The sequence below is a fragment of the Polypterus senegalus genome, chromosome 11, assembly GCF_016835505.1.
Source record: "Polypterus senegalus isolate Bchr_013 chromosome 11, ASM1683550v1, whole genome shotgun sequence".
Lineage (NCBI taxonomy): Eukaryota > Metazoa > Chordata > Cladistia > Polypteriformes > Polypteridae > Polypterus > Polypterus senegalus.
The window spans coordinates 46,514,633-46,541,017 of NC_053164.1; the positions used below are offsets into that span (position 1 = coordinate 46,514,633).

Here is a 26,385-nt window from a genome sequence, read left to right on the forward strand (position 1 = left end):
GTGGAAGAGGGACAGAACAAGCAAAATTCGTCCTGACAATTTTCAAATTTGGCTTTCCTGACAAAACGTGACATGGATTATACTCTGACACAAGCCAAATATAACTGGTTAGTCATGTTGTGGCTATTTTTTTTTTTTGTTTTTCTTAATCTTGTGTTTATTTTGCTACCATTGTGGCGTTGAGGCGGTCCTGTAAGAAGAACAACCTTTCCACAGTGCACTTCACCTGGTACACTCTTGGAGCTAACGCTCCCTTCTAGACACAAGTACCAATCCATTCATACATCAGTAAACTTGATTTGCTGACACAAGTATTACAGCCAAGGCTTAACGAAAAGATCAGACTCCTACTCATCCTTTTCTGTCATACTGTACCCATCTTTCTGCTGACTCTCATCTTCATGCCATTGTCCACACTATCCCCCACTTTATCTCCTCACCTCCCGAATCAGTCCAGCATGCACCAGAAGCTTCTCCATCATCCGTGCCACATAAAGGACATCCATGGCATCAGAGAAGGCAGAGGCCTCCACGGTATAGGTGCGCAGCTGATGAGCTATTGTTAGAGCGTTGGAAGCATTGACTTGCATCTGTGGAAGTGAAACACACAAAGTGGTGATGAATAAGAAGTCAGTATGGACCTGCTGCCAATCTCATTCTAGTAATATTTCTTCAATGATCAGTACTAGTGTACGAGGTACATACAGTAGAATTTGTAATGTCACCCATATATAGCTGGATTCTCAGACACATTAAGCAAAGGAACAAGTACAGCATGCCATCACTTGAAGCTCTGATCCTGACACAGAATGGCCCAATAAGGCAAACCAAAAGGACCATGTGGTTTGAAATATTAAGATGTGAAGGATGTTCTTCCTGTGGGTATGCAGGTGGCTTCAAAAGTCAAGGTATGGATGTACTTTGGAGGCCTTCATGCTGGAGCAAGCCAGAAACTTGGCCACAAGATTTGAGATGAAATAGGGCTCTCTGGCAATAAGCAGAATCAGTGTAGAAGCAGGAAGGCATCCTTAGCCCCAGTGAAGGCACTCAGAGTCTCAGGACAGGCAGCAGAATCAAGATTTATTGTATGGTGCACATACAGACTCACTACAGATGCAATGAGCGAGCAGCCACAGGCATCTCTTACATTTATTACAATTCTTATCATATAAACCATTATTTATCCTCATCTAACTCCAATATTAGCCTAGGGGGTGTCAAACCCCTCTCTGTCCATTATTTTTGTTTGACAAGGCCTATCCTTATTCCCCACTAGCTTAGCGCTTGCTACCATTATTTACCGCCAAAGATTTCACATTCTCTCCCTAAGCGAGGGGCCTCCTGCACATCTAACCTTTGGCTTAATAAACTATTGGTGGTTTATGGCTCATACAGAATAATAAAAATATGTTGGCATAAATCCTTTTAATCCCAACTCTTATATCTTAATGCTTAGTAAAATATAGTGTCTACTTTTCTCATGTGCTTATAATACTTTTCTAATATGTAGAGATTACCAGTTTTAAGAATACATTTTTCTATATCAGCCACAACCACCTATACAGTCCTGTAAGCATATGAAACCAACAGGGGAAAATGACCTTGAAGCACGAAGGCTCAGCATCAGCGGGATTAAATAACAACATTTATTCAGGTGTAGTCTAAGTTAGTGTTTCCCATCCGCCAGTTTGTGGAATTTTATTTTTACCATCTATGAAAATCAGTGAATTCTGTGGACATGTGCTCTAGCCAATGTGAAGCTTCAGACGACATTTCAAATGGAAAATTCTGGTGTTGTTTTCCATCTGCACCCTCGACACTCCAAGATGGCCTAGACCTCCGATGTATAGTTAGTAAATCAGGACGCTTGAAACTCCAAGGAGAACCCCAAACTCTCCAATCTAATGGTAGTAAACCTGGATACTCAAAAGTTCTAGGGGGACCCCACTCTAGTATCTAATGTTAGTAAACATGTACGTTACAGTCTTCTCTACATTAAGAAATTAGACTTAAAAAGAAAGTACTAGCAATTATGTATTTCCACTTCTAGCACTGGCTGGACAAATTATGATACAAAGTAAATATGTTTATTATATTTTCAACAATTTTCTGTCTTCTGCCAGTCCACAACTCAAAAGGGTTCAAAACTTCTGGTGCAAATGGCAGAATCAGAGTATGCTGGATCAACCAACTGTACCCAATGCCCATTATGATGTCTAATTTATCAGTTAATTTCCATATTTACTACCTAACTTCATAAATATTCATGACAAGGTTCATAATAGGGGATAGCAGATAATCATTTAGATAACCAGCATGACCTTGGATCTCGTTTATTCAGTTGTTCTCAAGTCGGCGTGCTACTCAGCCAACACAGAGCGGTGGTCTCTGCCTTAAAACGTTTCCTGCAATGGTTCCATATCTTGAGCGAGTAAAGCACAATATGGTAACAGAGAGCTGAAGAGTCGACCACCTATTAATATCCTGATGAAGCTTTCCATCAAAATGCAAAACTGAGTTTCACTTTCTTTGTAACTACCTGGACTGTTTTGTGAAAGTCAGTGGAAAGAGCTCTGGTATACATTAGTGCATCTTGCTTTTATTCAAATTTTAACCTCAAAGATCTTGTAAAATTCATCTGGTAAGTTTAATAAAATCGGCAATGATGAATTTGGGTCAGGAATGAACAAAATCATAGCATCTGTGTAAAGAGACACTTTTTGTTCCACTCTTTCTCTTATAGTTCCTTATGTTAGAAGGTGCTGCCAGATTTTCGATACTACATGTGAAGAGCATTCAGAAAAGCAGACAGTTGTGTCAGGCTCCACATTCTACTATAGTTATTTGTAATCATATTATTTACCCGAATAGACCTTTCTGGTATTGAGTATATTAACGTAATCCAAACACAAATACAAGTAAAACGAAAGAGTAAAGGCAATTTGAAAATTATATGGTAACCGCAATGGATAGAAGCTGAAGCATTACAACGCAATGGCTTATGGGTAGCTTGAAGACACACAGCACAGCCCTCTGCCGTTGGTTCAGTGGAAGCCAAGGGCAAATGAACATTGTGGTCCAAGCCCACATTTACACAGCGCAGTAAAGAAATATCTCCATTCATCCCCACTGAACATTTTTTCTTCACCTGTAGACATCTGGAACCGCGGGAGCAGAAGGGACGTAAAATACATCAAACTATCAGCAGATGTTTAACAATAGCTATCTGCATTTAACAAACCTAGTTTGATTTCTTTGATCACATTGTAGGGAGAACTATTTGCTTTCGCTAATACCTTGATTGTTATTCATTAACAAGCCTGGCGTGTCTACAAATTTGGCACGGCCCAGGGGGTCTTTATTCTTCTTTGGAAAGACAATAATCGATGCCCTTCTATACAACATCTGTTCTGTGCGACTACAATGAATCCTTCATTACTGCATACTGTTAGCTTTGAATTTTTTAACAGTGGCAGGCATCACAGTCACCAGGGTGCAGCTATCAGCCAGTTCTGAATGTTCATATTTAATTTTCCAGTTACTAATCCCTGCTTCTGTGGTTTCTCTTTCCAGTTTACTAGTAAACTGTAGTTGTGTCCTGGCAATAGCACTCTGCAGGCAAACATCTTCGATGTGATAAACATTGAAGGATGGAGATGGTAACTACTACATGAAACCTTCTAGGCCATTGCATCATATTGAGATATTCATGAATAACTGTCACATGTTAGTTGTATATCCTGGCTAAATTACCCATCATGGCCCCCTAATTATTCCCTGTCTCTGACTGGCTAACTGTCTCTCACCCCTTCACCAATTAATAATTAATGTCTGGTGAGCATACTGGTGCAAGAATGGGTGCTATCGCATCATCCAGGTGGGTGCTACACATTGATGATCATCGAAGTGGTTCTCCTCTGTCTATGTAAAGCACTATAAAAATGTAATGTATTATTATTACTTTTGCATGTAATGCTGTTCTTGAAAAATAAAAGAAAACCTGTTGGACATCTTTAAATCAGCGTACACATGTGTATCTGTTGTTTGTGATGCAGACCTAGCACACTGCGTAAAGGAAAGACATCCATCCATGAGGAAGCAAATGTTATTGGGCCAGCAGCCATTGGCCTCCTGCATCTTCATAGGCTATTGATTTTCTTAGAACTGTGGGTACAAAACAGGTTAGGGCTCTATCCTCAGCGATAAGAAAAGGTGTGCATTTCAGCCAGGTTCCTGTCTGTGAGAAGCCTGCATTTTTTGCCGGTGTCTGTGTGTTTTTCCTATGTCTAACTGATAAGGCATTGGACTTTAAAGTGCTGAAAAGACCGGTGAGATCTTTTATGTGCGGTCCTGTTTAAAAAAAAAAGGTGTAAGTAATCAGTAATGCTGCGTCCGGATCCTGTAATTATCCTGGATGGACATGGGGAGACAAGTGTATGATCGCCATAATTAGAACACTCTGGACGAGAACAGGCCATTCAGCCCAGCAAAGCTCGCCAGTCCTAACAACTTAATTCTTCCAAAAAAACATTAAGTCGAGTTTTGAAAGTCCCTAAAGTCTTACTTGGTAGCTTATTCCAAGTGTCTATCGTTCTTTGTGTAAAGAAAAACTTCCTAATGTTTGTGCGAAATTTACCCTTAACAAGTTTCCAACTGTGTCCCCGTGTTCTTGATGAACTCATTTTAAAATACAAGTCTTGATCCACTGTACTAATTCCCTTCATAATTTTAAACACTTCAATCATGTCACCTCTTAATCTTCTTTTGCTTAAACTGTAAAGGCTCAGCTCTTTTAATCTTTCCTCATAATTCAACCCCTGTAGCCCTGGACTCAGCCTAGTCCCCCCTCTCTGGACCTTTTCTAGTGCTGCTATGTCCTTTTTGTAGCCTGGAATCCAAAACTACACAAAGTACTCCAGATGAGGCCTCACCAGTGTGTTATAAAAGTTGAGCAGAACCTCCTTGGACTTGTACTCCACACATCGTGTTATATAACCTAACATTCTGTTAGCCTTCTTAATGGCTACTGAACACTGTCGAGACGTCTATAGCTTAGAGTCCACTATGACTCCTAAATCCTTCTCATAAGGTGTACTCTCAATTTTCCGACCGTCTATTGTGTATTCAAGCCTAACATTTTTACTTCTTATGTGTAACACTTTACATTTACTGACATTAAATTTCATCTGCCTCAAATCTGCCAAAGCCTGTATGCTATTCAAGTCCTTCTGTAATGATATAACGGATTCCAAATTATCTGCTAATCCACCTATCTTGGTATCATCTGCAAACTTAACCAGCTTGTTACTTATATTCCTATCTAAATCATTTATATATATTAAAAATAGCAGCGGCCCTAGCACTGACCCCTGTGGAACACCACTCTTAACATTGGCCAATTCTGATGAGGTTCCTCGCACCATCACCCTCTGCCTCCTCATAGAATTCCAACATGTTAGTAAAACACGACCTCCCTCTTCTGAACCCATGCTGACTGTTCAGAATAACTCCTGTCTTTGCCAGATGCTGCTCAGTCTTGTCCTTAATAATTCCTTCCATTAATTTTCCTGTGATGAATGTTAATCTTACTGGCCTATAGTTGCTGGGATCTGCCCTGTCACCCTTTTTATATAATGGTATGATATTTGCCATTTTCCAGTCCTTTGGAATCTCTCCAGTGAACTGTGACTTTCTAAAAATATTAAGGTTTATATATGTACTCACTAGCCTCTTTAAGAACTCAGATAATCATCATCATCTTACAACCTGACAAGTTTTGTTGGAATTTTCATTGTTCCTTGCGGCAGTATCTGCATGTCCTGTCTGTAATGTTCACGTCCTTAAGAATATATTTTCTGTAGTTCCTCATGTTTAGAACTTGATCTTGTATGACTAGCATAAACCCTTCTGTCTCACTAAACATATCCCAATGGCTTAGATAACTGTTTGATGCAATTGTATCCACACAAGGCTACTCTGGTTCATGAGGGTGTCTGCCATGCAATGTTTTCTAGGCCCATGCTTAAGTTTTACGTTGTGTGGTTGCTATCTCCTCTGTGAACATTAGAAGAATTTGGATGAGAACAGGCCATTTAGCCCAGCAAAGCTCACCAGTCCCATCCACTTAACTCTCCCACAATAATGGCAAGTTGACTTTTGAAGGTCCCTAACATCCTACTGTCTCTACCACACTACTTGGTGACTTATCCCACTTAATTCCTGTGGCATGTACTGTAGGTTAGGTTAGGTTAGGTGGTGTGTAATTTGTGTCTGCATGAAACATTGCTTTGTGTAGTGTTAATGTATGCAGTTTTGTCAGGAAGAAATTTCTTAAATTAATAATTTGTGTGTTGTGTAAATTAATTATACCTATGAGACCCCTTCTTCACCTAGCAGGTGGAAGAGTAAGTAACAATAACACCTGCGCGACGTGGCTGTAGAAGAAGACAATGGTTCTTTTTAGGGCCACTCAGCAGTACAGTGTCCAATTCCATTCCTATGTTTCATTTGCCACCTCCACCGGGTTTTTACAGTAATGTTTTGGAATTAGTGGTTTTTCAAAAATGACTGAAATATATATAGAATTGTGACCAAATATTTTTTATCAATACTTTATAATATTTTACAGTTAATACAAGTATATACTTATATGAAGTAATAACAAGGCATGTGAGGCTGTTGTCTCATCTTGGAGGAGCCACCAAGATAGTTGCTAAGGGTAAAATGAAGTAGGTGAGTAACAAACACCCCTCTAGAAAGCAGGAATAAACTAATGGGAAGGCCCAAAAATCCCCTCCTATGAAGTGGTACTAAAATCAATAGAAGAGTCTGCATATCACCCTTATTACAAGGCAATATTCAGATTACTAGGAGGGTCAAAAGGAGTCAGAAAACACTGGTGGCAGTCTTTGATTGGATGAAGCTATGCACATTATGCATATTATGAGTCAGATGATGTGATGTATTGGATGAGGTAACAGAAAAGCATAAAGGCAGATGAATTGTTTTATTGAGTACTCACTCCATGGACCGAGACATTTGTGCAGATTTATTCTGCATTTTCACCTGGTCTCTGAGAATGACTTTGAAAACAGAGGGAAGTTTCTTCCACAACACCCACACACACCCTAGATATATATATGGTGTCCTCCTTAAACACAAGAAGGGTCACTGACCCTCCTTCATTTCCCTTCCAGTTGGCATTTGTCACTGAAGAGGTACTCACCAGGACAAAGGTGTAGAGAACTCGTGTGATGTCATTTACGTATTGGCACTGTGAGTAGTCGCCTTCTTCCCAGTGTCCTGAGCGGTCACAGCGACGCAAAGCTCTCTTTTCAATGTTGCCTTCAACTGCAAAATGGTACTGCAGACAGGGCTGGAAAGCGGTAATTCCAGCAAGTGTGCGAGGCCATCTAGTGAGAAGAATGAAGAGGAAATAAATGAATACGAGAAGTGGAGCAGAGGGAAGCAAACAAAAATCGAGAAGTATAAGAGATTGAAAATGATATTAGATTAGAACGTATACTGAGCAGCATGACTGTGCTATTTCTTTAGAACACCTCGATTAACTGACATGGCACCATACATCTCTCACATTGTGGCCATGTTCTGGGCAGAGTTCATTTAAGTGGTTAGAAAATATATGCTAGTAACAGAGAATAAAAATCTGTTTACAGAATTAAATGACAGTTAAAAACAAGGACAGGCGACTATGTGCGTCAGCAAGACCTCAAAAGAATGGCTCCTGGAAACTTTGAATATGTAATTAAAATATAAAAGTTCAACAACTTATTGTGTTTCGATAAGCCTACCTTTGTTGAAAGATGCTACATGTTTTAAAAGTAATTAAAAGTTAGAATTAATGGTTAGAATCAGCTCATAATGTTCATAATATTTCATTACAGTGTGTGCAGGATTAGTACAACTGTGACATTCATAAATTTAAGAACACCGACATAAAATCACATTTAAATTGAACTAATAAGACAGTTTGTATTACCGAGTTGTATTTCTTTCTTTCAGCAGAAAATTCAAGGTCATCAGCACAAGACTTTAGACCGTTCACCATGCGCCAAGGGGCTACACTCGGGTCAAAGACATGAGCAACACGAAAATCAGAAACTAGAAACCATTTCAAAATGTCTCTTGGTGAGTCCTTCCTTTCATTTTTTTTAAGTCCAGATGCTGATTGATGGTCACGACGCTATGCTTCATGTATCATGTGTGTCACGTGCCAGCAGCACAAAGTACCTTTAGTTCCCCAAATGGTGACACCCATGAGCATATAAAGTGTCAATGAGAGAACATCACCAGAATAGTAATACTAATATAAATAACTGTTAAGAAAAACCACCAAAGAAACTTTTTTTTTCTGAACCCATTCAGCAGCTTGTAGACTACTGGTGTAAATGTACTGAGAAGTAGGGTGATGGTACTGAGGAGTAACCAAAATGAGCCGACTCTGACATAAATTTAAACAAAAAGGTGGAAACGCTTCTTAAGTAAGGGAAATAATTGTTTGAAACAACCAGTGATAAAACAAGCAGCAGAGATACAGGGGTCCTCTAGTGTGGTCCTGTAGAGCTGAGGTGCCTGCTGGTTTTTGTTGCAGCCCAGCTGCTGAATTAGCAGCCATTTATTGCTCAAGCATTACTTTTGTGCTTCATTTTCATATTTCATTAAGATTCCCAAAGCCTTAAATGGCTTCTTCTTCTGTTTTTAATAGCTTGATACTAATTAACAATGCGATGCAAATGACGAAGGAGGCATTGCCATCTAACGCATGAATTCACCATGAAGTATCTGATAATATAATATAATATAATATAATATAATATAATATAATATAATATAATATAATATATGAGGTGGGCTGGCACCCTGCCTGGGCATTGTTCCTGCCTTGTGCCCGGTGGTGGCTGGGATTGGCTCCAGCAGACCCCCGTGACCCTGTGTTATAGGGGATATAGAGGGTTGGAAAATGACTAACTGACTAATAAAATCTAATAATGAAGTATCTGATGTAATAATGTGGTTGTAAACAATTGTCAGTGCATTTGCCTTAGACGTGAATCCAGAGTATAAAATTGTGACAAGCCAATGAGACATTAATTTGTCACCATTGTCATACTTAAAGAGGAAACATAAAAATGCTAATTTTGAAATGCCTTTTGTCAGTATTATTTTCAACATCCAACACTTCCAACCTTTCTTCCTTATTCTTCTATATTTTAATATGTTCCTTCACATTTTTGTTCCATTTCTGATTTTGAAGGCAGCAAAATCGGATAAAGAAGTATGCTTGGTCATCTCTGCCTGACACATCTAACTTCCCTTGCGTTTAATACCTAAAGCAGCTAAATGTAATACAACAGCAATAAAGGGCAGAACTCTGACAACAACCTGGCATCACCCTTAAAGATAATGTTCAAAATAATGATAACATCAATGACAACTGAAAAAAAAATCTTTAAATTCACTACAGCAAATCAGGGATTTGACTGACAACAACATTAATACGGGCAAAAACTTAAATATCCAAATAGTATATCAACTAATGGAAACCTAACTGTTCCATTAGAAGGGCTAATCTCTACCCACAAATGGTGGCTCTCCCTGATTAATAAAGTGGCATCACCAGCTGAGGGAGTAGGCAGTGGGCAGTAAGACACGATGGCACAGTCACGCTGCACAACAAGTGGGTTTGGTGCAAAGTGGTGTGAAGTTATGAGGGCCTGGAAAGCTTGTGCCATCTTGTCAAGTGGCTTTGATTAAAGAAGGACTGGAGTTTATGCTGGATTTGCTTTGTAACAAGACAGAGACGTAGGCTTAGATTGATTCATAAAAACAAATGGACAAAGATTGATTTGGGGAGATCAAAACCTTTTGAGCATGAGCGTGATACAAGTGTTCTGCAGTGCTGATTTTGTAAGTGTCCAAGTATTTGTTCCTGCTAACTAAAATATGTGAATTGAAACTTATGGCGGGCTGCACGGTGGCGCAGTGGGTAGTGCTGCTGCCACACAGTTAGGAGACCCGGGTTTGCTTCCTGAGTCCTTCCTGCGTGGAGTTTGCATGTTCTTCCCGTGTCTGCGTGGGTTTCCACCCACACTCCAAAGACATGCAGGTTAGATGGATTGGCAATCCTAAATTGTGCTTGGTGTGTGATTGTGTGTGTGCCCTGCCTGGGGTTTGTTTCCTGCCTTGTGCCCTGTGTTGGCTGGGATTGGCTCCAGCAGACCCCCGTGACCCTGTAGTTAGGATATATAGTGGGTGGGATAATGGATGGATGGAAACTTATGGCTTGCAACATTTGCTCACTGAACACATTCTTAGGACAATACTAATAAGTGTGGAGGTCATTCATCTGCCCTCAAAACAGCCTCAGTTCTTCAAGATGCTGGAAACATTCTCTCGACATTCTGGTCCATCCTGACATGATTGCATCCCATGGTTTCTGCAGATTTCTTAGCTGCACATTCATGCTGTGACTCTCCTGTTCTACCACATCCCAAAGGTGGTCTACATTCAGATCTGGTGGCTGTGAAAGCCGCTGAAGAACACTGAACTCATTATCATGATCAAGAAACCAGTTAGAGATGACTTTTGCTTTCTGACATGGTGCATTATCGTGCTGGAAGTAGCCATTAGATGCCATAGCCATTGGCCGGCAACAACACTCAAATAGGCCGTGATATTCAAGTATTAATGGGCCCAAAGTGTGCCAAGAGATCATTCCCCGAAACATTACACCTCCACCACCAGGGACTGCTGACATGAGGCAGATTGGGTGCATGGATTCATGCTGATGGTGCCATATTCTGAGCCTAATATTAGTGCACCTTAGCAGAAATCGAGATTCATCAGAGCAGGTTACACTTTTCCAGCCTTCACTGGTGCAGTTTTGGTGAATTTGTGCCCAGTGCAGCCTCAGCTTTCTGTCCTTGACTGACAGGAATTGAACCCAATGTGGTCTTCTGCTGTTGCAGCCCAACCGCCTCAAGGTTCGAGGTGATGTGCATTCTGAAATGCGTTTCTGCTCATCACAGTTGTACATCGTGGTTATCTGAGTTGCTGTAGCCTTTCTGTCAGCTCTAACCAGTCTGGCCATTCTTCTTTCATCAACAAGGTGTTTCCATCTACAGAACTGCCGCTCACTGGATGCTCACTCTAGAGACTGTGATATCATCTACTGTTAAATTCTGCTCCATACTTGTAATATTTGTATTTGTATACTGTATTGAGGATTTGTTCTGTTCTGTGTATTGTATTGTATTGACCTCCTTCTTTTTGACACCCACTGCACGCCCAACCTACCTGGAAAGGGATCTCTCTTTTGTGGGGTACAGCCCGGACACAGACAGGTAGACATGATCTTTCTCCACACACACGTTTATTTACAATCCTACTTACAATAGTTCAGTGCACATTCCCAGTGCCGCAGCACCAATCACCCCTTCAAGTCCTGGCCAACACAATGCCTTGCTCAGTCTTCAGACCGCCTCCACTCCTCTCCTCCGAGCTCCGTCCTCTTCCACCCATCTCCAGCCATCAAATGGAGGGAGGTGGCCCCTTTTATACACCTCCGGATGGGCTGCAGCTGCTTCCTGAGGAGACTCCGTGACACACCCCTGTGTGGCGGAAGCACCAGCTGTGTAGCCGGAAGCCCTCAGGTGTCCCTGATCCCCCCTGGTGTGGTGGAAGTGCTGAGGTCCAGGGCTCCCAAGGCCTTCTGGCGGTGACCACGGGCCCCTTCAGGGTTGGGCTTCCAAGCCCTCTACCCGTGGTTCCCAACACAACCAGGGCGGTTGCCCCCTCGTAGTCTGGAGGAGGCACAAGCCCTCCTCTGGTCCTCCTGGGTGTCCCGGCTGGGTACCACCCCCAGCTGCGTGCCACACTTTGAACTACCTTTCCCAAGGTTTTTTCCATTTTTTCCATACAAGGGTTTTTTTGGGAGATTTTCCTTATCTTCTTAGAGAGTCAAGGCTGGGGGGTTGTCAAGAGGCAGGGCCTGTTTAAGCCAATTGTGGCACTTCTTGTGTGATTTTGGGCAAAAGAAAAATAAATGGTATTGTATTGTATTATATTGTTGTGTGTGAAAATCTCAGGAGATCAACAGCATCAGAAATACTCAAACCAGCTTGTCTGACACCAACAATTACGGCACAGTCGAAATCACTGAGATCACATTTTTGGCTCGTTCTGGTGTCTGATGTGAACGTTAACTGAACCTCTGACCTGTATCTGCAGGACTTTATGCATTGCACCGCTGCCACATGATTGGCTGATTAAAAAAACTGAATGCATAAACAGATTTTACTAATAATCAGCTCAGAGAGTGCATTGGCTTCCTGTGAGCTAAACTCTGTGAATTGCAACTTGTTGCCTGTAACATGTGATTATTGCTACAGGACAAAGTCACCATTGATGTCACAAACCACAAAATCAATGATCAATGAATTTCTAATGCTAGAAAACAATATGCCTTTGGAGATCCCTTCTCGTCTAGTTAACGTGTATCAGGAACACCACGGCTAAAACATGAGTGGCAGAATTGCCTTGTGGAAAGACGTCTCTGAAATGTGACCAAATGTTTGACTAGCCTTCGTCCTCAACAACTGAAGAAAATGTGCCATGGAGTGAATTATAAAGAGCAGGCAGTGCATGAGACAGCAGACACTGTGGATCAGACGAGTCCAGCCTTTATGAAGTCAGTGCATGCTGGGAGAGCAGAATGCTGTCTCCTTACAGTCAATGAAGCAGCCATGTATTCACCTATGTTGTATTACATGCGCTGTTTTCTGCTGTTATATTTAGTAAAAGTACACATCATCATTGTTGCTTCTCAATTTTAAACTGTATTGACACCACAGAGGAATAAACTGCTCCTCTAAACTGGTCTTCTTCTTCATGAGAAACACAGAAGTGCAACATGGCTCTGCGGAATTCACAATTCAAAAATCGGTTGAGCCTAAAAATGTTTGAGAGGCTGTGCAGGCTTTGGTGGTCTACATGCCTTCTGCATGGAGTTTTCATGTTTTTGCCTCATAATCTCTCATGTCCAAAAGACATGCCAGCTGTTTGATTTCTTGCTACTTTTAAATTACCGGCTTAGCGTGAGTGTGTCTGTAAGTGCATGTGTCCCACAATGCACTGGTGTTCAGTTTAGGATGGCTTCTGGTTTTGTGCCTGTTGCTGTCCTATTAGGCTCTGGGCCACAGTGCTCCTGAACAGAAGAAGTGGGTGGATGTGCAAATAATAAAATAAAAGTTTACAGAGGAAAATGAAAGAGCGAGGTGGCCAGGTCTGACAGGAAGACATAAGTGAAGCAGAGGCCAGCTGTTACTTTAAAATAAACTCCCTGCAACGCACAGAAGGCATCCGTGGACATGGGCAAAGGCCACACTTCACACAAACACTAGAAAACACATTAGCACGTAAAGACTTGTGGACACGTGGGGTCAAGGACCTAGCAGTATGGTGCCAAGCAGACCCCGAGGCCAGGCCCAGGGCCTAATGGGAAAGCCGGCAAGTCTTGTGATGGTGAATTGTTCATGAAACATTAAAGAATATGGCAACATTTTACACATTAAAAGACGAGATTCCTTTCATATTGGATGTTCCTTGAGAGATCCTAGGAGAGCCAGAGCAGGCCTGAATGGCTGACCTTCTTCTATTCATGTTGCTGTTTGCTGATTGTGTTCTCCATCTGGAATTCATTTATGGGTTCACATATATTATAATATTTTAAAAAGCGTTTAAGATTTGGATCGAGTGCACTAAAAAGTTGAAAATAAAAATGTAATTAAAGTATTGATGTTTGGGGTAAGTGGCACAGTGGTGCAGTGGTAGCGCTGCTGCCTCACAGTTAGGAGGCCTGAGTTCGCTTCCCGGGTCCTCCCTGTGTGGAGTTTGCATGTTCTCTCCCCGTGTCTGCGTGAGTTTCCTCCCACAGTCCAAAGACATGCAGGTTAGGTGCATTGGCGATCCAAAATTGTCCGTAGTGTGTGCTTGGTGCATGTGTGTGTGCCCTGTGGTGGGCTGGCACCATGCCCGGGGTTTGTTTCCTGCCTTGCGCCCTGTGTTGGCTGGGATTGGCTCCAGCAGACCCCCGTGACCCTGTAGTTAGGATATAGCGGGTTGGATAATGCATGGATGGATGTTTTGGGTAAAACTGGTGACACATTTTAAAATGTTAACATGTGAAGGCACACTTTATACTGCATATTAAACTTCTTAAAGTGTCCAGATGTTTGGTATACATGTTGACCTTTTAATATTATTTTGAACTTTTTAATGTGCTAAAGTCAAATTTATTTTTACTTTATTACCTTTTTTATGCTTTTTAGGCTACATCCACACTACTATGTTTTTATTTAAAAATACTATTAAACGAAATGAAAACAAGCTCTGTCCATTTCAGTGTTTTCACACCTTTTGTACTGTTTGGTTGCTAACACTAAAATAACCGAAACTGCGTGTGGTGTAGTCCAGGGGTGCATACCGTTGGTCCTGGAGGGCTTCAGTATCTGTAGGTTTTTGTTCCAACCCAGCAGCCTAATTAGAATACAATCCTCCCCAATAACAGATCTTATTTAATTTCATGACTTGTGTGGCCACCAGGGGGTGCACCAGCTCCCCAAACCCAACACAGACAGACGGCAGGCACAAGTCCAGCAACACACACGTTTTATTCTTCCGCTGGAGGAAATCCTTTCCTTTGCTCCCAAGCTGCACAGCACAGTACACTAATGGCACTTTCTTTTCTTTGCTTTGCTCTTCTTCTTCTTTCTCCTTCTGCCTCCCCTCCTCTTCCTCCTCTCGACTCTGTCTCCTTGAATAAAGGCAGGCAGCTCCTGTTATTCTGCACCTGAAAGAACTTCAGGTGGCTTATTAGTGAGATCTGAAAGCACTTCCAGGTGTGGTGAAAGCCCCACAAATTAAAGGGGTCTGCAGCTCCCCCTGGTTGCCCCCCCCATGGCAGTTTTACAGATCTCCAATATTTATAATGTCCTGTGTTAAACTGTGGTGCTGCCACAACCCTGGGGAGCTGCCATCTAGTGCCCCGGGGAGGTAGTGCCCCATATATGTCTGCTCCCCAGGTACCTTCCATTATGGCAGCATCCTGGTCAGGAAAAGGCCCTGGCTGACCATCACACTTGCTAGTGTTTTAGCTCTGCAGTGTCAGGTCATTCTTATGTCACGTTGTAAGAATACCCTCAGTTTCCTTCTAAGTATTTTATTAAACCAAACAGTTTACGAGGAATATACACAGGTGTAAATGGAGACAAGCTCGATGGCGATCTGCTGGTTCTTTTTTCATTTGCATCTTATTGATTAGAAGGACCCATTAAAAACAATGAATGCGGCTGTTTAAAACTAAAATATGAGATTATGGGTTCAAAATCTTAAGTGAAATGAAAATGAAGCAGTGAAATGTCTATCAGAATCACAGAGGAACTGCGTTGGAATGAAAACATGCAGGCAGTGTGACCCTCCAGCAGGCCCGAGCACCAGACAACTGGGTACGTGTGGGCCCCTCTGTGTTCCCCCGGGTCCCCACATGCCAAAACCTTCAAATACGTATACAAAATGATCGAAATGTAGTTTATCCGACAGTGACAATGCTGCATTTATGAATACCATACTTGATGAGTTAAGTCTTCTCGCACATCAAAGTTTGACTGCGAGAAGGAAAGCCAGTGCTAACGGAAGCTCGTAGCGGAATTGAAACAATACATTAATGAGATAGGCCTATGTATTATCTAACGTGTAACGGTACAATTATACCAATGCAATGAATAGGAGTAACATCTGAACATTTTAATATATACTAACGGTTAGGGTTATCTACATGGTGTACAATCAGTTTGGTAACTTGCTGTATCAAACTTCAAAGTTTTCAAAAAATCCGGGTGATCCAGAATCTTTAGTGATACACACAAAACCAACGCACACTCGTCACTGCTTTAAAAGCAACAATAAACACCCAAGTGAATGAATTATCAAACTACGGAGACGGACTTCCGCTACACCATACATGTCAACATCCACGATAGTGCACAACAATATCGCTGTTGTCTGAGACAGAACAGCACCTGTATGTGTGAAACGGAAGGATTCAATTACAGCGGCGAAGTCAATCCATTATCCACGTGCCCTGTACAACAAACATACTACTTAACGTCAAGCTCAAGGACATCGGTGTCGGCTCTCCTTTGTCTTTGAGAAGAGTGCTGCTGCCGGCCCCCTTTGACAAGCGTGCTTCACACGACACGAGCACGGTATCTACTTGCATGGAGCGTGCGGCTACTAAAACACTCACTTGTATTGATGTAAGCTAAATGATTTAACTTTTCTATTACATGTAACTTGAATAATTGTCTGAATATATACTGAGCAAAAAAAGAAACGCCCTCTGACTTTCAACTGTTTTTACTTTCAGTAAACTTAATGTGTAAATATTTGTATGAACAGTAAAAGAGTCAACACCATAAGACATAAACTAAAAATGTTTCACAATGTGTCCCTGAATGAAGGGAGGCTCAAAATCAAAAGTACCAGTCAGTATCTGGTGTGGCCACCAGCTGCTTGAAGTACTGCAGTGCATCTCCTCCTCATGGACTGGACCAGATTTGTCAGTTCTTGCTGTGAGATGTTACCCCACTCTTCCACCAAGGCACCTGCAAGTTCCTGGACATTTCTGGGGGGAATGGCCCTAGCCCTCACCCTGCGATCCAACAGGTCCCAGACGTGCTCAATGGGATTGAGATCTGGGCTCTTCCACTGTGAGGATGATCAGCTGTCCTTCCTGTCTCCCTGTAGCGCTGTCTTAGGCGTCTCACAGTGCGGACATGGCAATTTATTGCCCTAGCTAGCCACATCAGCAGTCCTCTCCTCATGCCTCCCTGCAGCATGCCTAATGCACGTTCACGCAGATGAGCAGGGACCCTGGGCATCTTTCTTTGGGTGTTTTTCACAGTCGGTAGACAAGTCTCTTTAGTGTCCTGCGTTTTTAGAACTGTGACCTTAAATGCCTACTTTCTGTAAGCTGTTAAGGTCTTAACGACCATTCCACAGGTGCATTATGGTTAATTGAACATGCATGGAAAACATTGTTTAAACCCTTTACAATGAAGATCTGTAAAGTTATTTGGATTTTTAAAACATTATTGTTGAAATACACAGTCCTGAAAAAGGGACGTTTCTTTTTTTGCTGAGTATATATCTATGCGCACAACATCAACATAAAAAAAATGAAGCGTGAAGGGGCCCCCTTCTGTTAGAGTCCCGGACCAGAGTCCCGTTTGTCCCCCCCTGGCAGCGGGCCTGCCTCCAGGACCAACATTATGCACCTCTGATTTAAAGGGCCTGACTCTTAAATGCAAAAATCTATTCAGTGAAGTTAATTAGCAACAAAAACTGGTCACTGATCAAGAAAATAGAATGAAAATCTGTAGCCACTATGGCCCTCCAGGATCGACGTAGCTGGTCACCTGCACTGGGCATGTGTGGCATCAGTGGAAACAAGCAGACAAAAGTGTCCTCCATGCCAGACATGCATTTGCAGGTTTACATTTACATTTTTTTGCTTAGCAGATGCTTTTATCCAAAGTGACTTACACAAGAGGTCAACATAAACGTCTGAGGGACTGTTTGAGAACAAGTGTTACAAGACAAGGGTATGAAATTGATTTCTGCAAGTTAAGAGCTCAGGACAAAATACAAGCAAGTCAGTTTTACACAACTTAATTTCAGTTAGACAGAATTCACCAAACAAGAGGGTCTTCAAACTCTTCTGATCACATTGAAGGAGTCAGAGTTACGAATGGAGGTGGGCAGCTCGTTCCACCAGCCAGGAGCTACACATGATGAAAGAGTATGAACACAGCGAACAGAAATGGCAAATCCACAAAGAACAAAAGAACGCATTGTTTTGTTTGGACTGGCGATGAGGTGGAATCGTTATTGAGAGTGATGCACAAAGATAAGGCGAGCGAAACGGCTGAGAAAATGCAATGAGCAGAATCCAATCAGGTAGGGGCTACATAATAAGCACAAACCAATCACAGCACGACTTTCAAAAATGTGCGTTTTCAACCATTCATACATCAAAGTGTTTTAAGAAATATACGGCTTTGGAGAGCATTTTGAAAATTCTCAGCTTCTGGGAGTTAAAAATGTGGACGAAAGGTAACAATAGTCTCTAATGTGTCTGCGTTTTTAAACACAAACAAAGTAGCCTTAGTTATAGTTTTAATTTTGATTTCAGAAACTTGACAATCTTCTCCAGGATTACATGGCTTCCTTTTAACAGAACAATTCAAAATGCAGACAGTGGCTGTACTAATTGTCAATGGCCACGATGCACCACTCTTCTATTAACTGCAGATTTGCAGCATTCCAACAGGGGGTGCACTAAAGCCACTGTTTTTCTTATTGCCTGGTGAATGCTTCATTGTTTCTACATTCCCTAAAATTTCTACAATAAATACTTCTGTTGCAAAGAAAAAGAAGATTTGAACAGCTCTGTTCTATGGAGCTGTACAACTTAGAGGCAAACAAGCAAATTAGCAAAGGATTAACTGAAAACAAAAAATTGGAATAACATCATAGTCTCCTCTGAGCACCTGCTAGTGTAGCTGTTACTGAGTTTGAAGCCTCTGTTGGTCAGCTTACTGTGCCAAGCGTCGGATCAATCAGGGATATATTTTTTTTTTTTTACATTTTATTGAATTTATTAAAATCAAACAACATTTCATACAAGCAAGACATCAACCCTCCACCGATGAGAAAGAGAGCTAGGCCAACATAGTTAAACTTTAATAGTAGAAAAGATAAGTAAGCAAATAAATAGAATAAAAAGGGGAACAGAATCCGCTTCCTCTATTTAAATACTTATTCTAAAATATTATTAATTAGATCCTGCCAGGTTTTGTAAAAGTTTTGTGCAGATCCGCTAAGTGAGTTAAGTTTAATTGTTTCCAGTTTTAAGTAGTATATAACATCGGTTACCCAATGACTGTAGACCCAAGACAAGTCTACGTGCCAATAGTGAAGTCAAGGCAATTACAGTTTATTTGTCCTTCTCCACTTTAAGCCCATCTGGAAGTACCGCAATCAGGGATGTATTTGATTGTGACTACTCTACCTCCATGAGCGAGAATGCCATGAGTGGTGTGGTCTATGGACGGCTTGTCATCCCAGTCAATACCCCCAGGCTGCCAGATGGAGCTCTTCCTGCAGCATGGAGGTGCCCCGGATACCAGCAGGGAATCATGGACAATGGTGTTTTCCTCTACAGCCCTGCTGGATACCACAGGGGCCAACAGAGGACGCTGCAGGGAGGCCCAGTGAGTCACATGTGCCCTATAACCCGGATCCGGGATGAAGAAGAGGATTTTTATCTGACCCGGAAGTGATAAGGAGTCACATGGACTGAAGGATGAGAAACACGTCCGGGTCAGGAAGTATAAAAGACTCTGAGAAACACCAGAGCCTTGAGCTGAGCTGGGTGGAAGGGTGGCGGCGCGTCTGGGAGTGGTGGATTGTGTATTATTGTGGATTATTGGTTTATTAATGAGTATTGTGGAGAGGAGGGTGCTTTGTGCACTTTATAGTTCAAAAATAAATTATATTTGGTCTTTTACCTGGTGTCAGACGTATTGTCCGAGGGTTCAAGAGGACGATAGCACCCTCTGTCTGTCACAGTGGTTAACTAACTGCTATGTTTGGAGCAAAGACATATAGTCTAGAAAAGATTGAGTTTCTCCCCAAGATGCTCAGTAGGACTGCACTTACCTGAAATCACCTCGATTGTTTGCAACTCTCTCTGCTGGGCAGTAGGATGCACTGGACTCCAGAACCACAATGTCTACCTTGCGGGAGGTGTTCCCTCGTGCCGTCTCCACAAGACACTCCCACTCTCCACTTGATGCCACTCGCACATTTGACAAGATCAACTCACTGAGGGACAGCAGACAGAGGACAAGATTCAGAATTTGTATAACTCACTCCAAATTACATGAGGCAGCGAACAGTTTGAGTCCCCCACCTGGTGACCAGGGTGCAGTCATGCACCACACTCTCCTCTAGAGATATGCCTTGTTCCAGGTCAGAGGTCACCACCTGGCCATTGTGTCTCCAGTGAAGTGACGTGCTTTGGTCCAAAAGAGCAGCTGTACACTGGAATGGCAAACGATCTCCCTGAAACACCACCTGCCGGAGTGAGGGAAGCAGAACCAGGGTGTGAAGTTCCAATGGCCCGTCTGGGGAAGAAGAAGAAAAACGAGGATTATGATGGGAAGAAAGTCTGGGCTTTCTGTGTTCCTCAATACAACACCACACGCCCTCATGGCTTTCTTAACTGTGTAGCCTCTCTTCATTTCATTAGCTTAACTGGGTCTCCTCAAAACAGAGAGCAGCCCACTGCCTTCAAAAGACAGCACTCTGGGTAATAAAAACAGCAGAGTCATCAGTTTTGGTGGTAATAAAGATGGGGAAATGAAGGTGAGAAGAACAAAAACTTTACCTTTACCCTATTGGGGGTCCATCACAGTTCACTGGTGAGTCAGATTATTTCTTAGAATGGAGATGTCTGCTTAGTTAACAAAATGGCATATCACAGCAGCCAGCAGAGACATTCACATTGACTCACCACATGTCAGCTGACTCTCCTTCAGGCCCTTCAGTGGTTTACCCTTTAGGCTGCTGGGAAAAGCGCAGATTGTATCTTCGGACAGACGAATGAAAGGTTTGTGGAAGTAGGCTGGTGCCCAACGCATGTTACAGTCACACACAAGGAAATCTGTCTTGAAATCTCTGTGGAGTAAGAAAAGAGCCATGAGCTTTCAAAAATGGAGGAAGAGTTGTGAGCCATTTAGTGTATAAATGAAAAAAGTTGCCTCTTAAAAATGTGAAGTCAGGTAAACTTTGACATTCTCAGATCATAAACTGGGTCACACTCCAGTGGCATACAAGATGGGTTCACATCTTCTCAGTGAGGTTTCAACAACTCCAGTTGGTGACTTAAAGCTCGTCTCTTCCTTGTTTCCTGTGACTTGAGAGCGAACATCGGGGGGGAGTCAGCATTTGAACGCAGTCACCTCAACTGGCTCACTCCACATTGGACTCTTTTAATTAAAAAGAAATGGACCCTCTGAGGTGTCAAGATGTATATCACGGTGCCACCTTTCAGTGTCTGCTTCTTACTAATTGTAATTACATAAAATGAAGAGTCATCTTCATCATACCTCTGGGATATGCTACTAGGATAGGCTAAACGAGTCTGATGATGGATGACTGGATGGATAACATCCTCAACATGGGCATTATTCATTATTATGATGGGTTACATCTCAAAGGTGTGTTAGTTTACTTGTTAAACGCGGCCACTGTTTGGTTTGTGCATGAATATGTCCTGTGACAGACTGGCACCCTACTCAGGACCAGCTTCAGCTTGAGTCCAGAGCTGCCATATTAGATAGATAGATAGATAGATAGATAGATAGATAGATACTTTATTAATCCCAAGGGGAAATTCACATAATCCAGCAGCAGTATACTGATACAAAGAAACAATATTAAATTAAATAGTAATAAAAATGAAAAGAATTAAAATAAAATTAATGTTCGCATTTACTCCCCCGGGTGGAATTGAAGAGTCGCATAGTGTGGAGGAGGAACGATCTCCTCAGTCTGTCAGTGGAGCAGGACAGTGACAAAAGTCTGTCACTGAAGCTGCTCCTCTGTCTGGAGATGATCCTGTTCAGTGGATGCAGTGGATTCTTCATGACTGACAGTAGTTTGCTTAGTGCCCGTCGCTCTGCCACAGATGTTAAACTGTCCAACTTTAATCCTACAATGGAGTCTGCCTTCTTAACAAGTTTGTCCAGGCGTGAGGCGTCTTTCATCTTTATGCTGCCACCCCAGCACACCACCGCGTAGAAGAGGGCACTCACCACAACTGTCTGGTAGAACATCTGCAGCATCTTATTGCAGATGTTGAAGGACGGCAGCCTTCTCAGAAAGTATATTCTGCTCTGAGCTTTCTTACATAGAGCATCAGTATTGGCAGTCCAGTCCAATTTGTCATCCAGCTGCACTCCCAGGTATTTATAGGTATGCACCCTCTGCACACAGTCACCTCTGATGATCACAGGGTCCATGAGGGGCCTGGGCCTCCTAAAATCCACCACCATCTTTATTAGACCCTGGATACCCCATAATCCTAAATTGTTTTAGATAAGTTTGAGAATGTCACCTTAGCTTAATATTATTGGGATTCAACGAACAACATGAGGGCAACACATTTCTAGTGCTTTAAATGAAATGTCCATCTATCTCGGACGAGTAACACTAATAATCCATTCATGCTGTTCATTCAACACAATGTCACAGATACGCTTAATGAGCCTAATGACCACTATCTTAATACTGGAGAGGGCCGACTTTTTCTCTCAAAACAGCCTCAGTTTTTCATGACTTGGATTTTAAAAGATGTAAGAAACATTCCTTTGATTTTCTGGTCCATGTCGACATGATTGCACCTGCGCAGTTTCTGCAGATTTCTCAGCTTTACATTCATGCAGCACATCCCAAAGGTGTTCTGTTGGATTCCGACCCAGTGAATGAGAAGGCCACTGCAGAACACTGAACTCATTATCATGTTCAAGAAACTAATTTGAGACAACTTTTGCTTTGTGAAACAGTGAATTATCATACTGAAAGTAGTCATTAGAAGATGGATAAGTTGTGGCAATGAAGGGACACACACGGTCAGCAGCAATTCTCAAATAGGCCGTGGCATTCAAGAGACGATTAGTTGGTATTGATGGGCCCAAAGTGTGCCAAGAAAACTTTCCCCTCATCATTATACCAACACCACCAGCCCGAACTGTGACACAAGGCAGGTTTTATGCACAGATTCATGCAGATTGTGGTAAATTCTGACCCCATTATCTTTGTGCCTCTGCAGAACTTGAGATTCATCAGACCATGCTAGATTTTTCCAATCTTTGGCTGTCTAGTTTTGGTGAGTTTGTGGCCACTGCAGTCTCAGCCCTTCTTTTATTGGCTGACAGGAGTGGAACTCAAGTGGTCTTCAGCTGTTGCAGCCCATCTGCTTCATTGTTTGACACGTTCCACGTTCTGAGAATCTTTAAGTCAGTTGTACAGAGTGGTTATGTGAATCACTGTAGCCTTTCCATCAGCTCAGACCAGCCTGGCCATTCTCCTCTGACCTCTCTCATCAACAAAACATTTCTGTTTGCAGATCTGCAGATCTGTAAACTCTACAGGGTGGTCCAGATCTAATTATGCAAATCCACATCATCTGGATGACTTTGATTTATGCGGGGACGATTCCAGTTTGATGCAAAGACGATTCTTCATGTCGCCAGTTTGCGCACTTCTCGATGGTCCGGGATTTTTCGGGGTGATTTTCTATGTAATAAACTTAATAAGTTATAGCATAATGAAAATTGCGTAATTAGATCTGGACCACCCTATATATACTGTTCACATACTGTGAGATCAGCAGTTACAGAAATACTCAAACCAGCCCGTGTGGCAACAATCACACCACAGTCAGAATCACATTTTATGCCAGTTCTGGTGTTTGATGAGAACGTTAACTGAAGCTGCTGACCTGTACCTGCGTGATTTTATGCACTGTGGTGCAGCCATGTGATTGGCTGATTTGGTAATTACATGGATACGCAGGTGATCGTAATAATTTGCTCTGTGAGTAAATATTAATAATAAAAAAAGGTTTATTAGAAAAACGATGCTACCAGTGGCTCTGCCTCCCTACTACTCTGAAATAAAATTGGCTTAAATGAACATGACTGACTGAGTGAATGATTAATATAAAAGGTCTAAATTAATTTATGAATGACTATAAGCAGATCTGGGGTAAACCATTACAAATTACTGATTACTGCACTCATATTGTAATTGGATTTGTTCATTCATTACTTCCTGGAAATTGTGATTACATTACTAATTACTTTACTTTCACATTACTGTCTAAACTTATGCAAATACTTGTTATATTTGAAACATACAAGGTTCATACACAATGCCCGTTCAGTATTTTAAGATGGAGGAAATATGAGCAGTTAAGCAAGTCAACTACATGACTTACATTACCTCTGTGCCATTTCAGACATATGAGCCAGCCAGTAGATGCATTTCATTCACAAAATGAATCCTTAATTAAAAATTATTTCAAATAATTAGAAATAGAACTGGCTTGCAAATGTTCAGACAGTAAACTGTAAACTCATTGTTAGTACGAGATGGCCAGCAGACAAGATCACTTCTTGATCCGGTGGAGCCGGCTACTGTACTGTACCTGCTATTATAATTCCCGGTTAGTAATAAGGGCAAAGGCCAAATCTTTATGAAAGAAAGGATTTATTCTTCACAAGAAGGCATTCCAATCACAATGAATCTCTGTGGAGCACAACAGTAAAATGAAATTGCCTGCAACAAGAAGGTAATCCAAGTAGAACACGTTCCAAATTAAATTCCAATAGTAAGCTAACAAAGGGCAAAAGGACAAAAAAAAAAAAAAAAAGAAAAATCACAAGGCACACAGAATTTCTAAAATCACAAGAACTCCCCACTCATAAGAAACGAAACGCCAGATTTACAGGGCGGAGGGCTGTTCCTTGGCAGTGATTGGCTGGTGGATCCGCCTTTTGGGGGACCACCCACAAAACACACGGAACATAAGAAATGTAGCTTATATACATAGACAACACCAAACATGAAGAATGATGCACATAGTCAAAATAAATAAAAGAATCAGAAACGGACAAAAGAGACAAAACAACACGAATCTGAACCACAGCTATGGGAGGTACCATCAATGAGACATGACACCTGCAGTGTTCATCCTGTAACACAATCTCTTCCATTCTGGTGTTCTTGACACAATCAAACAGGCACGTGGCAAGCGAAAAGACAGCATTAACAATTTGTAATTAACTATCTGACATCCACTGACAATTAATGAAAAGATTTAGTTATCTTACTTGTACGCAAACTTCTTCATTTTCTTGAGAACTTTAAAGAGACATGATGTCAAAATCAAAATGCACGTCAGGATGCGACACCACACTTGACAGCCAAGGCACTCCTAACGTTGTCATTTGATTGGACATTAAGGTACAGATCCAGCAGCGTTGTAAAAAATCCATGTTACTGTGCGCTTTAGTGAAAGCAGTGCACATGTGCAGCGCAAATCGGCACCAGGGCTTCAGGTCAAGTAGCCGTACTTGTTTCTTTGAAAGTTACATGACATGGAATGGCTTCCCTTCAAGACATTTATGACATTTAGATTTTAGATCTTTAGAAATGTGTACAACACAAGTAATGGTGTTCAGGTTAGATCAGTAACGGTAATGTGATTACTCAGATTTAACTGTAATACTTGACACTATGATATTACTCATTTAATTACAGTAACACTTGACTCCATCCTCTGACTGTGATAAACTGAATGACTGGATTAACATCGCTGAATGAATGAATGAATTTAATGGACTGATGGACTGAATGAATGAATTAATATGGAAAGATAAATAAATGAATGAATGAGAATAAATGACCTACCCACCAAATAATTGAAGGAATGAAAGAAAGAACAGAATTACCAGAATTTATGAATTAATGCAGTGGTTCTCAACCTGTGGGGCGGGCACCCCTAGGGGCGCGAAGTAACAAAAAGGGGGGCGCGAAGATGTGACAAAAAGAAAACAAGAATCAAAAATATGAAAAAAACATCTGTTGTAACCAAAACAAATTAACTTAAACTACATTCTGATACTAGAACAGCAAATATAGAGTTATATAAATGTCAATAAAATGTAAGTAGGTATAATAAAATATTCATCTATATTTCAAAAAAAATGTTAGGGGGGGTGCGATTAAAACTGTTATGAAAACTCGGGTCGCAAATACTTAAAGGTGGAGAAACGCTGAATTAATGACTAAGTAACTGAACTGATGAATGAATAACTGACTGACGGACTTAATGAATAAATGACAGACTTACTGCTTGAGTGACTGAACATAAACCTGTACTTCACATCCTTTAACCTACTGCCAGATTCAACCCCCTACCACCACCACTACCATCTCGCCCAACTTGTGCGCTGTTTGCAGATACTCACACCTGCCGGAGTGATGGGAGAGACTGGAAGAGGCTCAGCTCCAGGGAGGAGAAGATATTTCCAGACAAGTTCCTGAAAAAAAGAACGACAAGAGCAATGAGCCAACACGTTCACACCACTGTGCTTTAACATGGTGGCAGATGTCAAGATCACATTCACCAGGCTGTAGAAAGACATGGCATGATCCTGTTCATTGGAGTGCTGG

At 41.6% G+C, this 26,385-nt stretch overlaps 1 protein-coding gene across 2 annotated transcripts in view; it reads right to left on the minus strand.

Moving 5' to 3' along the window:
• Positions 1-26,385, minus strand: part of adgra2 (adhesion G protein-coupled receptor A2) — a 174,768-nt gene that overhangs the window by 18,426 nt on the left and 129,957 nt on the right. For both annotated transcript variants that reach the window (XM_039768525.1, XM_039768526.1), the window contains exons 5-10: positions 26,181-26,252; positions 20,657-20,820; positions 20,054-20,267; positions 19,801-19,965; positions 7,226-7,412; positions 441-590 (exon numbers count right to left, since the gene is read on the minus strand). In XM_039768525.1, coding sequence (XP_039624459.1) covers positions 441-590; positions 7,226-7,412; positions 19,801-19,965; positions 20,054-20,267; positions 20,657-20,820; positions 26,181-26,252 — 952 coding nt within the window. The remainder of the gene's footprint in view (positions 1-440; positions 591-7,225; positions 7,413-19,800; positions 19,966-20,053; positions 20,268-20,656; positions 20,821-26,180; positions 26,253-26,385) is intronic.